Source organism: Mobula birostris, chromosome 1 (genome assembly GCF_030028105.1).
Source record: "Mobula birostris isolate sMobBir1 chromosome 1, sMobBir1.hap1, whole genome shotgun sequence".
NCBI classification, from domain to species: domain Eukaryota; kingdom Metazoa; phylum Chordata; class Chondrichthyes; order Myliobatiformes; family Myliobatidae; genus Mobula; species Mobula birostris.
In genome coordinates this window covers 170,519,152-170,534,155 of record NC_092370.1, presented here as the reverse complement: position 1 = coordinate 170,534,155, position 15,004 = coordinate 170,519,152, and the positions used below count along the sequence as shown (strand labels likewise).

Sequence of the window (15,004 nt, the reverse complement as noted above, 5' to 3'; positions counted from 1 at the left end):
TTATGAGCAGCTGACAGGGCTGATAGAGGGTAATTACTTCTATTGATTTTAAGGAGGGTGTTTGTGGTCTGTAGGGCATGGTCTCAAATTCTGAGTTGGGTTGTTGGGTGTGATAAAGAATCGGGTGTTTTAAGACTTAGATTTTAGGATTATATCCTGATTGTGCTGTAGAGGAAACAGACTTTTCCTTTGTAAGTGTCCAATTGAATCCATTTACCATTTCATTATTTTTCCTTAAAAAGCTTATGAGTTTGACAGTGTGGCCAGATTCTGCTCTAATTCTAACTTCAAGCTTGCAGATGATTCCTTTGTAATGGGTCGTAATTCAAATCATGGACTACAGGAAGGATATGGAAAAACCTGTGACATGGTATCATGACAACAATCTTTCCCTCAATGTCAGCAAAACTAAAGAGGGAGTTATTGATTGGGGCAGTGCTGTAGTAGCCTGTCCGGGTTCAGTCATGTAGTTGCCATGGCCACGAAGGCTCTCCAGTGCCTCTACCTCCTCGGGAGGCTAAAGGAATTTGGCATGTTCCGCTTAGGCCCATTGATTCACCATAGAAGCCATCTTATCCAGATGCATTATGGCTTGATGAGGCAACTGTTGAGCCCTTAACCACAGGAAACTGCACAGTGTTCTGGGCATAGATCACTACATCTTAGAAAAATGGACCTTGTCTGTACTTCTCATTGCCTCAGCAAAGCAGCCAACGTAATCAAAGACTCCACTCACACTGGACTTCCCCCCCTTCTCATCTCACTCATCAGGCAGAAGACACAAAAGCCAGGGAGCATGTACCACCAGGCTCAAGGACAGCTTCTATCCCACTGTTATGAGACCATTGACTCGCTCCCTAGTACAATGACATGTATCCTTAACCTCGCAATGTACCTTGCTTTGACCTTGCACCTACTGTCTACCTGCGCTGCACTTACTCTGTAACTGTAACACTTTATTCTGCACTCTGTTATTGTTTTACACTGATGTCATGAAAAGTTTTTTACTGTACTTGGGTCCACGTGACAATAATAAACTACTACACCTTCCTCATAAAACCTTGTGAATTCTGCCATAGAAATCATTTCTAGTCAATGTTTTTTTTCTCGATCAAAGTCACAATGTTAATTCTAAGGACTTATGATTTTCACAATCTCTTACATGGAACCTGGCCGGATATCACTTGGCTTTCTAAATAAACAACATCCATAGAAACTTCTCGATTACATGAAGGGTCCCACCAAAGGGTGTCGGCCTGAAATGTCAACTGTACTCTTTTTCACAGTTGGTGCCTGGCCTGCTGAGTTCCTCCAGCATTTTGTGTGTTGCTTGGATTTCCAGCATCTGCAGATTTTCTCTTGTTTGTGTAAGTTCTGTATTGATATTGCTTGTGCCCACTTCAAAAATTGACTAACGGGACTTACCCATTGCAAATTCATGCTAGCTCATTGGTAAAATAATACATCTCTAAGAGCTGAATAGTTTTCATTACAGATTTAAGTACCTTTTCTTAATATTGAACTTTAAGGCCTGCAATTATGTATTATAAGGATCCCCAGGATGACTTCAGTTTGCCAGTTTAAGTGGTACTATTTCTGATTCTAGACAACTTTGGAATATTATGTCTAAAACATCAGCAATTTCCCAAGTTATTACATAGAATAGCTCAAACAAGACCTTACTTACACGTACTGTCTGTTATGCTGCTGATGTTTAGGGCCACGATGAAGGTTCTCCATCTCTAGCAGCCTTCAGGGCTTCCTTCATCGTGTCAATAGCTTCCTCTCAGTTTTTACTGCTGTCAGACATGCAAGTCCCTGATGGAGACTCTTAGGCATGCATATATATAGTTCGAGTGCCTAAGACTTTTGCACAGAATTGCAGTAATTTTATGTATTGTGTTGTATTGCTACTGCAAAAAAAAATCAAATTTCATGACGTGTGAGAGAGGATGAACCTTATTTTGATATGGGTCTCTATTGTGGACTGAGAGTGGGAAGAAGGCAAGGAGAGGGGAATCAGGGAAGGAAAAGGGAAATGGAGAGGGGAGGGAGTGGGAAGAACCAGAGAGACATTCTGTAATGATCAATATACCAGTTGTTTGGAATCAAATGACCTTTGACTAGTGTCTCAGGGCTGGGGGTGTCTGCACCCGCGCTACACCCCCCAACCACTGGCACTCCTCTGCCACCTGTACTACACCCCTCTTGCGGCACTCCACCCTTGCCATTCCCAACATGGACCACTCTTAGTCTGTCCTCTACCTTTTGACCTGTTCGACATAGGTGACCCTACTGAGATCCAAAGCATAAAGCCCTGTCTGCAGCCAGCAAAACTCTCTGGGTCACTGAGGCACGCAAGCCTCTAACCCACGACAAGGTTGTGGTCCTCTTGGAGCAAATAGGACCTAGATCTATTATTTTCTTCATTAACATTTTCTTCAAAATTTGCCTGAATTCTCAAATTCTTCCTTCTGACTTTCAAATGTATTTGTAGAGCTGGTCTTGTGTCATCTTTTTGTACAGTGAAAACTACCTCAAAGCACTATTGTAGCAAATATTTCTGTAGCACTTATTATGAACCAAGATGGCATCACCGGTAGCTCTCTCCAGTAAGCTCATTTTTCCCTTCACAATAAATATGTTGACAAGTGCATTCAATTTTAATATTTCTTGCAATTTTCTTTTCATATTTTTCATATTTTTGTCATTATTTGGTGACCAGTGGTGTGCCTCAGAGATCTGTTCTAGGGCCCCTACTCTTTGTGATTTTTATAAATGACCTGGATGAGGAAGTGGAGGGATGGGTTAGTAAATTTGCTGATGACACAAAGGTTGGGGGTGCTGTGGGTAGTGTGAAGAGCTGTCAGAGGTTACAGCGGGACATCGATAAGATGCAAAACTGGGCTGAGAAGTGGCAGATGGAGTTCAACCCAGATAAGTGTGAGGTGGTACATTTTGGTAGGTCAAATATGATGGCAAAATACAGCATTAATGGCAAGACTGTTGGCAGTGTGGAGGATCAGAGAGATCTTGGGGTCCGAGTCCATAGGACACTCAAAGCTGCTACGCAGGTTGACCCTGTGGTTAAGAAGGCATATGGTGCATTGGCCTTCATCAATTGTGGGACTGACTTTAAGAGCCGAGAGGTAATGTTGCAGCTATGTAGGACCCTGGTCAGACACCACTTGGAGTACTGTGCTCAGTTCTGGTCGCCTCACTACAGGAAGGATGTGGAAACCATAGAAAGGGTGCAGAGGAGATTTACAAGGATGTTGCCTGGATGGGGAGCATGCCTTATCAGAATAGGTTGAGTGAACTCGGCCTTTTCTCCTTGGGGCAACGGAGGATGAGAGGTGACCTGATAGATGTGTACAAGATAATGAGAGGCATTGATTGTGTGGATAGTCATTTCAACCCTGAGTTTTTTCCCAGGGCTGAAATGGCTAGCATGAGAGGGCATAGTTTTTAGGTGCTTGGAAGTAGGTACAGAGGAGACGTCAGGGGTAAGTTTTTTTTACGCAGAGCGGTGAGTGCGTGGAATGGGCTGCCGGCAGCGGGTGGTAGAGGTGGAAATGATAGGGTCTTTTAAGAGACTTTTGGATAGCTACATGGAGCTTAGAAAAATAGAGGGCTATGGGTAAGCCTAGGTATCTCTAAGGTAAGGACATGTTCGGCACAGCTTTGTGGGCCGAAGGGCCTGTACTGTGCTGTAGGTTTTCTATGTTTCTATGATTTGCTCTACCTTTTGTTGTTTTTACCAGACCTTCCAGATTCATGAGCCTCCATCTATTATTGTGTCAATGCACACATGTGTGCATAGTTTGATTCTGTTTCTGACTTTTGTTAACCATGGTTAATTGGTTTCTGTTGAAGGAAAGTGGTCATGAGTTCAGAAATTCTCAAATGACTGTGGTGTATTGCAATTGGGTCTATTCTGGTTTGTTGGCATGCACTAACTATCTGTCAGAAACACGAGGCTGCACGTGCTGGAATACATTGCATGAAAGGTCTTGACCCGAAGTGTTGACTGTCCAGTTCCCTCCATTGATACTGCCTAACCTGCTCAATCCATCCAGTATTGTGTGTGTTTCTCTAATTGTCTGTTACTGGATGCTGGTAGGTTTTAGTCTGCTGTGTGGTGGAAATGAAGGTTCAGTATAGCAAAGGACACTAGTTGAAGATGGAGATTTAATGGATCTGAAATGGAGGTGGGACCCAATGGGACTTTGACTCCCCTTCTCACGGAGTGTCGATCCTAGAGGCACACTCCAACCTCTGATCTGCTTCTCTCGCGCTCGTGCCACATTCCGCGGGATTCTCATCCCATCTTCTCTTTGTGCAAGAGGAAATGGTAAAAGTGGATGCATTTGCAGTTTTGAAGAAAAATACTTTTTTGGACAGGTTTGTGGATAACAAAGGTGTGACTGGATGTGGGCCAAATGCAGGCAGATGGGGCTAACTTAGGCATTCACCTTGGTCGGCATGGGTGAGTTGAGCCGAAGTGCCTGTGCTGCATAACTCTATGATTCTGTTAATATTCACAAGACCATTTGCCTGAAATCCTGTTTTCTCTTCCCAGAATCCCTGTCTTGAGACTGTGCTTCGAGACTATGGTACTGACAATGCATCTGATATGGTACTCGGGATAAACCCCTCCCAGTACTGGATGGTCAAGGCCTACTCCAAGCAGCAGCACTCTTAAACCTCCCTTTAAGCCTGGCAGCACTACTTGAGTCAACATCTTTTACTGTACACAATGAAAGGTGTTCGATTGTACACAATGGATTGAGAGAGAAGTGTGTTTTGTGATGAACACTTGCAATAGATTGAGGAGCAAAAGTAAGGTGATTTCTTGCCAACTTCCAGTCTAAGAATACCTCTAGCCATGTATTTTATTCTGCCATGTTCAGTGAGAACATTCTCCCCTCGTCATCCTGAAGTGGAGTCCTTATGGTGGGATTATGGTATCTCTGGCACTGCAACCCTCCAGTACCTCACTCAACAGCTCATGTCAATGTATGTCCCTTGACTAAAAAGGACTGGTGGTTGATTGCCCTCCCTGCCTCATGAATGTCCAGGTGCAAGCATGCAACGGGAACCTTGACCGTAGACCACCCATTTCCATTCGTCCCATTTTAATCCTGCCACATTCCCATCACCTGAGCATTTCCCCAAGATCTGAGCACTCAGCTACAAAAGGAGGAACTTACAGCTGCCCACAGTCACCTCCCAAAGCGTCTTTGGGACGTTGGACGTGGGAAGGAGCCAAATTATCCTGCAGACAGCCCACTAGGTCACGGGGGACAATGTACAACGTGCACTCAGAGAGCACAGGAGGTCAGAGTTGAACCTCTGTCCCTGGCTTTGTGAGGCAGCAGCCTTACCAGCTGTGCAGCTTTGCCAGCCCCCATGTGTGTACAACGTGTGCTAGCCTTGTCTGCAAGAGAAAGGCATGGAGTTATTGGTGTAAATGGCATCGAATTTAACTTAAAAGCAGTGAAGAAGAGGACTGAAAATTGGGATGTTCACAGTGGTAGCGCTGAAGAGCTGTTTAATTCACAGGAGAATTGTAGAGCTGCAGGTGACTACAGAGAGGGAGTTTGGTACTGACCGTGAGGACACGTTAGCTGTAGCGCCAAGCTGATTTCATTTTGAAGTTCCCTTTCCTGCGCCACAACCCTCCCCCACCCACCGTTAAATTTGTCCAGACCTGTCAACGTGCAAACCTGTTGCCTCAGTAACTGAAGTGACCCTTTTGTCTGAACAGGTGCAGTGCCACACATTCACAGGGTATTGTTGGTGTGTTACTCCCGATGGAAAACCAGTGAGTGGATCTTCGGTTAAAAATCAAACACCAGTGTGTTCAGGTACTGTGCAATTGCTGGAGAGTTCACCGTCACTTATTCAAGGAATGATGGATGTCTGTGTACGCTTACGTTTGCATTGGTAAACTCAGAACAGGCCCCATTCGGAGTGATGCAAAGTCCATTTCAATTTATCTATGCATTTATCTTTTCCTCTGTAATGATTTTAACTTTCACTTGTATGGATGTTCTAGTGTTCCTGCTTTTAAAGAGTGGAGAACCATTGTTGGCTGATTCTAATTTCTTCAGTCGTTAAACTCTTTCAGTGGGTTTTTACCGTACACAGCACGGCAGCAGCTGTCATGAGATACTCTGGAGGAACCAGTTTTGTGCTGCCATGCAGCGTATAAGGTATAATGCTCAGGATTGAGTATTTCCACTCATACTGTTAATAACTGGTGTTTATAGCTATAAGGTTTGTCCCACAATATACAAAATGATTTTCGTTTACTCTCTTTGCCCCATCACCCTTCATACTTAAGCCTCAACACCTTAGGTTAGCAAAATCTTAACAATTCCAGCTTTAGAATTAGCAGCTGTTCCAAATTTCAGCCACCGATTGTGTGTAGAAATATTTCTTAACTTGGTTCCTGAAAGCCGAGGTCTCATTTTTCGCTCGAATGCCATCTGGTCCTCCTGGAGATGTTGGAAAAGTTAGGTGAGTTTCCTTGGAGGGCTGATAGGTGTAAGATATGCACTGAGAGGTATAGATCAAGAGGATAGAAGAAATCGATTCCTTCTGATTAATGAGTAAGTATTTATTTATTTGGAGATTCAGCACGCTAACAGGCCCAATGAGCCCACACCACTCAATTACACTCATGTGACCAATTAATTTACTAGCCTGTATGTCTGTGAAATGTGGCAGAAAGCCAGATCACGTGCAGGAAACCCATGAAATTACGGAGAAGACCGTGCAAACTCCTTACAGACAGCAGCGGAATTGAACCTAGGCAGCTAGTGCTGAAATGGCGTTTTGCCAGCGCCATGCTCCCGTACTGTCCCACAAGTAAGACCAGACTCCACCTGGGTGTACCAGTGAACTGACCACAGCACTGCTGAAATTATGTAAAGGTTACTGGTCCAAGGTCATTGGCAGAGGATCTGCTGGAGGAAGTGAGGGGAGACATTTCATTCATTGTACTTATAGAGCGTATTTCAGACACTTTAAGAGTAATTGTGGAATGAGGAATTTACAGTTTTGCAGAGAAAAGTGGTCTTGTGGGATGAAGCATGGTTATTCCTTTATCCATTGCAGGGATGATGAGCTGAACAGATATCGCTACCTGTTAGCAAATGAATAAAACAAAAAAGCTTATGAACCAGAAAAAAAACACACATCTTGAAATAGTGGGAAAAGGTATTTAGCAGAGCTGCTGATAACAGTCAGTGCTGGAAGTGTTTGACTATGGATTGAATGTCTTTGGCAAGCTGTTGACTTCCTTCCTGCTTCAGTTTATTGAAGACATATTTGGCTTTTCTACATATAGTATTTAACAGAGCTTTTTAAAAAGAATAAACAAGATGTGGCAATTGCATTGTGAGACCGTGATACAGGGACCTCTTCACTCATCTTAATGGCAATATTCACTTTTTTAAGGTTTAATGGTTATATTAATATCCCTTGTGAAGAAGGGGAGGAAATGTGATGTAGAAGTGTTACTCACCCCCAGATCAGTTCTGACAATGTTATTAAGGATCCTAAGGAACATCCCTAGGACTTCTCAAAGTGAGCATTGAAAGGTTTTGAAATATATTAGATCCTCTATTGATTTTTAAACACAGGTTTTTTTTATCGAGTACTAATTCTCTCCCTTGAGTTTAGTTTGCATGTGGGTGAGGATTATGATGTCTTCGGTTTATTCTTCCTCTGTTTTGCTGCCTCCGCATATGAAGTTGATCTTTTTTTTCAATTTCAAAGGTTCAGTAACTGACAAGCCCTCAGGCCCCAGCAGTTCAGGCAGAAAAGGTGAGTTGAACTTCTTTGATTTGTTTCAGTGTTTCCTTCTCCTGTCCACTTACAATGCATGCTCAGGCGCTCTTTAGACTGTTGTGCAAGAAGGAGGAGTTTTGCTGCTCTTAGCACACAGTGGCAGCAGACTGGTGTTCCTTCCCTGTATGGTGGCTCTCTTAGTGGAACGTAACTGTTGGTTGTATGATTTTGATGTATGTGTGTGGCCTGACTTCAGTACCTGGCAGAGAGGCCTCTGGGTAGCCAATTCATTCGTATCTGGACTGTAATTTGGATTATTGGGTTATTACTGCATGGAATACAGGCAGTCCCCAAGTTACGAACAACTCATACTTACGAACAGAGGAAGGAGAATGTCGTCCGCCATTTTAAGTCAGATCACGGCGCTGCCCGCCATTTTAAGTCGTTGCCGTTAATACTGCGTTGAGTGCGTAACTTTGTATTTGGCTTAAATTTTTCTTAGCAAGATTCACCCTGACCGCGCCCCCCCCCCACCTTTTCCAGTCAGCACCGCCCCCACTTATCCCATTTAACCTGTCTCAGTGCGGGTGGACTTTAGGACCCGGGGGAGCTCAGGTCAGGACCCGCCGCCCGTGGTTGCTGCTGAATCCGCAGTGTTTCTGTTCCGTTGATGGAAAATGATCACAATTGAAAATAAAGTGGAAATAATAAAGCCATCGGAAAGAGGTGAAACGCCATCGGTCATCGGAAAAGCGTTAAGCTACAGTCGGTCAACGATCGGAACAATTTTAAAGGATAAAGGATAAAGTGAGAATAATGGAGCATATGAAAGGCCCTGTCCCAATGAAAGCTACAATTATTACTAAGCAACACACTGATTTAAGTATTGAAATACATATGTTTCTTAAGTGTTTTATATGCATAGAAAGGTAAAATATGTACTATATACTAAGACAAATGTTTGACTCACGCTAAATAATACCAGATGTACCTTTTCCAACTTACGTACAAATCTGACAAAGGCGGACTCAGGAACGGAACTTGTTCGTAACCCGGGGATTGCCTGTACAGCACAGTGTGTGGTGAAATGAGTTTGAAATGAATCATGTGAATGTGAGTGTGAGTGTACATACTGTGAAAGTGCCTGTTTCTATATTAGCATAGTTTTAATAATTGCCAGGGAATTGGTTCCTTTTACTATGGTCAGAAGCACCATGTGACCAGAAATGTTTGGTGTTTGCCATCTGACAGAACACAGGTGAAGTCCTTTGAGAAATGTTGGGAATATAAATAAAATAAAACTCTTGCTGAGCTGGATGGTCATCTACCTTGGTGCAGGTTGTAAATTTGTCCCTCGGCGTGGGGAAGTGCTTTGAGGGTGAGAGAGAGGAGAATTAAAAAAACTGTTAGTGCTTATCCCAGACAATCAGATCCGACAGCTGGATTGTAGTAACTGCTCTCAGATGTAAGCAGGTGACTGGTTCGGTGGAATTCATCGAGTTCCAATAGCTCCCGATGATACTGTATTAAGGGACAGTAGAGCTAACTGTTGCAGGTGGGATCAGACATTTTGAAGAGAACGCAGACCATTTGTACGGATTGTCAACTCTCTTCTTGCATGAACCAGTTACCAATTTTGTTCAGTAGTGCTGGTGTAGGTGTGCTGAGTTGAATATCGTACTTTGGCATGTCCAAAAAGGTCAACCTGAATGAGAGAACCGAGCCAACTGGAGAGTCAAAACTTAAGAGCAGAGGTTGTCTTTCCCTGTCAGTGGCAGGGTGAATCCACCACTCTCTTGTATCAGCAACATTGAGTAGGAAATGAACAGGCATAGTTCCCTCCATAAATGTATCCACGTATCCTGCTTCCGTTGAAACCATCACTGGCCAATTCTATTTCCTTCAGTTGTTAAACTCTTTCGGTACGTTGTTAACGCGTACAGTAGCAGCTAACATGAGAAGCTGTGGAGGACCCAGTTTTGTTCTGCCATGCAGCGTTTAAGGTAAAGTGATTGACAATAGCAGTACATTGCTCAGACCATTTAATTTCCCTGACTGGCTATATGTTGATGGCAGGTAGACTGCAGGCAAGGAAAGCAATGGAAAATAACGGTGCTACCCTCTCCAAGAAAAGGATTTGCCACAGATTGTCGAAATACACAAACATGACCTTTTTTCTGTTTGCTTGCACAGAGAAGATGGGCGGAAGATCCTGTTTCTTTTTCCATATTCTGTTGCACAATTCCCTGCATTGAGGCACAATGAAGGAATTGATGGCTCATCCACATCTGAATCAACTTACAGTCATTTATTATTTTTCCAAGCTTGATTTAACATTTGCCTCACTACCCTAAAGTTCTGCCTTTCTATAACTATCTTGATTCATTGAGGTTGAATTGAATAATTGCAGCCCCACTGGTTTTGACACCTGCCGTCTATAGCTTATTATTATTGGACAATTTAGTCTCTGCTTGTGATCAAAATTGGCCTCTTAATAATCTTATTGCACAGAACAAGGTAACTTAGCTGAATGCCCCTTTGGCCTGCTGCTTTCTCCTTTCCCTTAATCCTGCTATTCCCCAACCCCACCAAAGGATATGTTCAAAATCTTTTGAAACTAAATTTGTATTCACCACATTTAAAGCGCACTTATACCACAGCTGGTCCCTTTGGGCATTGTCTTGGCCGACGTTTAAATGCTATGTTGTTGATTCTCATCTTGTAAAGATGAAAGCTGGAAAAGAACCGGACAACAGCTTGTTTTGTGGTCAAAATGAAGAAAATTATCAAGGACCCCAGATGTTGTTCCTGTCTCCAGTTCTCGGCCGGGTTTTGTAAAGGTTGTTAATAATTTCCACATGCTGCTGCTGCAGCGCAGACAAAATACAGGAGAGCGAGACACAGGGCAGGGAAAGTAAGGAAGTGTCAGACAATTCAAAGTACAAAGTAAATTTATTACCTAAGTACATGTATGTCACCATATACAACTCTGAGATTCACTTTCTTGTGACCATAGTCAATAAATCCATAATAGAATAATAACCATAATAGAATCAATGAAAGACTGCACCAACTTGGGCGTTCAACCATTGTACAAAAGACAACAAATTGTGCAAATACAAAAAGGATGAAATAATAATAAATAAGCAAAAAATATCAAGAACATGAGATGAAGAGTCATTGAAAGTGAGTCCATAGATTGGGGGAACTTTTCAGTGATGCAGCAAATGAAGTTGAGTGAAGTTATTCCCTTTGGTTGAAGAGTTTGTTGGTTGAGGGGTGATAACTGTTCCTGAACCTGGTGGTGTGATTCCTGAGGCTCCTGTACCTCCTTCCTGATGGCAGCAGTGAGAAGAGAGCATGATCTGGGTGGTGGGGGTCCCTGATGATGGATGCAGCTTTCCTGTGACAATGTTCCATGTAGGTGTGCTCAATGATGGGGAGGGCTTTAGCCGTGATGGACTGGGTCGTATCCACTACTTTTTGTAGGATTGTCCATACCAGGGCATTGTCGTTTCCATACCAGGCTGTGATGCAGCCAGTCAATATGCTGTCCACTGCATGTCTACAGAAGTTTGTCAAAGTCTTAGATGTCGTGCTGAATCTTCGCAAGCTCCTAAGGAAGCAGAATCTCTTCCATTCTTTCTTTGTAATTGCATTTACGGTCTGGGCCCAGGACAGGCCGTCCGAAATGAAGACTCTGAGGAGTTTAAAGCTGCTGGCCCTCTCCATCTCTGGTCTTCTGATGAGGACTCTCATTTCCTCCTCCTGAAGTCAATAATCAGCTCCTCGGTCTTGCTGAGACGGAGCAATTAATTTGTTCAGCTTGTGAAGACAAGGCCACCTCAGAGGTGGGCTGCTCATCTGGTATGAACATGAATGCAATATGCCCCATTGGACTCTATTCATTACGGCCTGGTTGTGATGTGCGTCGAGGTCATGGATGTGGGGGACCTGACGGCTAAATCTTGTTGCCCTCCTTCTCTGCTGATCGCGCAATGGCAGTAACACCCGGTCTTTGTTATCTGGGAGGGAAAAAAGGAGTGGAATTCTGTGGGTAAAACAAAAGTGTGGACATGGTGGCATAATGGCGAATGTAATGTTTTCCAGTGGCAGGGATCAGCGTTCGATTCCCTCCATTTTCTGAAAAGGAATTATAGCTTCTCGTTGTGACCGCATGGGTTTTGTCCAGGTGCTCCTGTTTCCTTCCACGTTCCAAAGATGCTTGGATTAGTGAAGGTTAGCAATTTGTGGGCATGCTATGTTGGTGGCAGAAGTGTGGCAATACTTGCAAGCTGCCCCCAACACATCCTCGAACTGTGTGGGTGGTAGATGCAAGAGATTCTCTGTATGTTTCGATGTACATGTGACAAATAAAGCTAATCTTTAATCTTTAAGTGGTGCTGGCAATTTCACCAAGGTTGCCATGACCTACAGCGGAAACCCCCTCCAGGGGTATAAAAGCTTCTATGTAAGTACCAGCTCGGAAGAAGCATTCCGTCTACAGACCAGCCCATGTTCCCGACCTTGGGAGCTCCTGCCTCTTTCTCCCTTTATACGAGCGCTTTGACCCCAGCCCCGGCAACAGGCTATAGGCAAAGCCGAGGATTTGTTGCCTTCCCCTCCGGAGATTCTCGATCGCACAGTAGCAACGGCAGCGAAGCAGACATTTCAGGAGTTTCTCCAGGTGTTCCTCCGTGCTTCTCACGTCTGTCTCCATCAAATCAGGATTGTGCACGGTACCTACTTACAAATACGCTATCATTTCGGAGCAGCCGCGCCGTATTTAAAATTATGAGGGGGATAGATAGAGTTGACGTGGACAGGCTTTTTCCATTGAGAGTGGGGGAGATTCAAACAAGAGGTCATGAGTTGAGAGTTAAAGGGCAAAAGTTTAGGGGTAACATGAGGGGGAACTTCTTTACTCAGAGAGTGGTAGCTGTGTGGAACGAGCTTCCAGCAGAAGTGGTTGAGGCAGGATCGATGTTGTCATTTAAAGTTAAATTGGATAGCTATATGGACAGGAAAGGAATGGAGGGTTATGGGCTGAGTGCAGGTCGGTGGGACTAGGTGAGAGTAAGAGTTCAACACGGACTAGAAGGGCCGAGATGGCCTGTTTCTGTGCAGTAATTGTTATATGGTTATATGGTTACACCTGGCCCATTTCTAGACTCCAGCTCCAGCCATGCTCCTAGTAATATACCGATAGTAAATCAGCAGATAATGGGTATTTTGTGACAGATAGTGATCTGCATGGACTGTTTCCTCCTACCGTGCACTCTTCTCCCCACACTTCCGGCAGCTCTCCTGCCTCAGACTGATGCTGACTGGAGTTATCTCCACAGATGAGCCAGTTTGATATGGGTAAATATTCCCTCCTTAATCCATACTTGTTTCAGAAGAGCATTTGGTGTAAGGCAGTTTATCTTAGTGAGTGGGGTGCATTTGAAGATTACCACTGAGGAGACTGTTTGCACAGCAAGATCTTGGCATTTCAAATGTGCTGTCTGAAAAGGTGGCAGTGACAGATCCTGCAAGTTTTAAGAGAAATCGTCTGAATACTTCAGTAGGAGAAGAAAGCTTGTCTCTATTGGAAAGAATTGATCGACTCTAGTCCAGTGAAGTGCCACAGAAATGGTGGGTCAGATACCCTCCCCTGCTACTTGAGAATAATTTTCAGAAGCTGTGCAGAGTACTGCACAGTATACCATTGGACTATGCTTTTCGTCGACCTTTTTTTGGCCTGTTTGTTGGTGATGGATTCTTCACACCTTGACCATTTTCTCCTCCCTCCTTCAAGCTGTTGTCCCTGTTCCCTTCTGCCCCCCCACCCCACCCCACCTTCCATTCTCAACTACACAGTGTCCTATAGCCTATGAGAAAGCAAGATGGTTTCCCCTGGGCCTTCCCCAGCTCTGGTGGCAGGAGGCAGCTGACAGTCTGGCACTTAGACGGAGTTGTTCCCCTCCGCTTTCCTGCTGCCCCCTCCTCCTGAGTCAGAGTGCTTCAACATCTGGCTGCTGCTGGTACCTGGGCCACATCTGCACCCCCCACCCACCTTAGTGCGGGAGGAGGGACTGAGATTGGCAAACATCCCTAGCTCTTAGAGCCGAACGACCTTGTGGCTTCCAGCCAATTGCTCAAATATTTCAGCTTTCAGCCAGCAGAACCCCCTCTCATCCGACAAGCTGAAACTTAATTGCTATTCTTTTCTCCTCCCCGCCCCACTGCCTTATCAGTGTTTCTACTTTTTGATTTGCACTGAAGCTCTTAATCATCTTTGTGTTTGTGAAAATTTATTCGTATACAGTTTCATCTTTTCGCAGTTTGATAAAGGCAGGGTAGAGTCTGTTTGTTACCTGTGTGTTCATGGTTGGAAGCTTGTGTTTTGGGTATTTGGGTATTTGATCCTCCACGATATTCTGCATGGGAATTAAAACTGGAGGTGTCTTTTTTTTTACGAGGTCGAGTTGCGAGCTCGACATCAACCCGGCACGGATGGAGAGCGCGCTCGGGAGCGGTCTGTCACTGGATCGAACTCGGGAACCTCTGTTCTCGAGCCCGGCGCTGATCTCACTGCACCACCAGCTGACTAAAAATGGACTGGGAATAGGTTTCAGAACTTCCACTTGTTGATCGTGGTTGGTCGAACAAACCAAAAGCAGGAGAAACAACACAATGTGGAGTATAAAACTGAACTTGATTTCAAAAGTTGAATGAATGTTTCATTTACTGTATTTACATTGCCTGACCTCAGAAGTTCCTTCTCACCCTGCATCCCACACCTTCTTTGTTGGGACAGGCAGGTTTAGTCGATTCCTCTTACCTTGTGGCAGAAAGGTCTTCCTGTGAGAATCAATCCCATAGGGAGCTTTCTTTCCCTGCTGGAGTGGCTGGGGGCTGGGTGGGGGGGGGGAGAAAGGCGAGTTAGTGCTAAAAAGGGGTAAATCTGAAAGTGCCACAACACTGGACAGGCTTCCAGAAATCTGGGTTCTGTCTGCTGGTACTCTGAAGCTGGACTGGAATCCTGTACATATGGACTTGGAGACAATGAGGTCAACCCAAAGGCTTGGGAGTCAGCCCGGCAAGCAAGTATCAGCTCCCCTCAGAAAGTGGCTGGGAGGCATGCAAGCGGTAGTTAGATCTCCAGCATCCCCTTCTCAGTGGCTTATCCCTGCTAGGTGCCAAGAGACTCCGACCAGAA

The 15,004-nt window shown here is 44.4% G+C and overlaps 1 protein-coding gene across 3 annotated transcripts in view; it reads left to right on the top strand.

The window, feature by feature from the left end:
* smoc1 (SPARC related modular calcium binding 1) overlaps nt 1-15,004 on the top strand; it is a 248,867-nt gene that overhangs the window by 53,264 nt on the left and 180,599 nt on the right. For all 3 annotated transcript variants that reach the window (XM_072265877.1, XM_072265866.1, XM_072265857.1), the window contains exons 4-5: nt 5,771-5,870; nt 7,789-7,836. In XM_072265877.1, the coding sequence (XP_072121978.1) occupies nt 5,771-5,870; nt 7,789-7,836 (148 nt within the window). The remainder of the gene's footprint in view (nt 1-5,770; nt 5,871-7,788; nt 7,837-15,004) is intronic.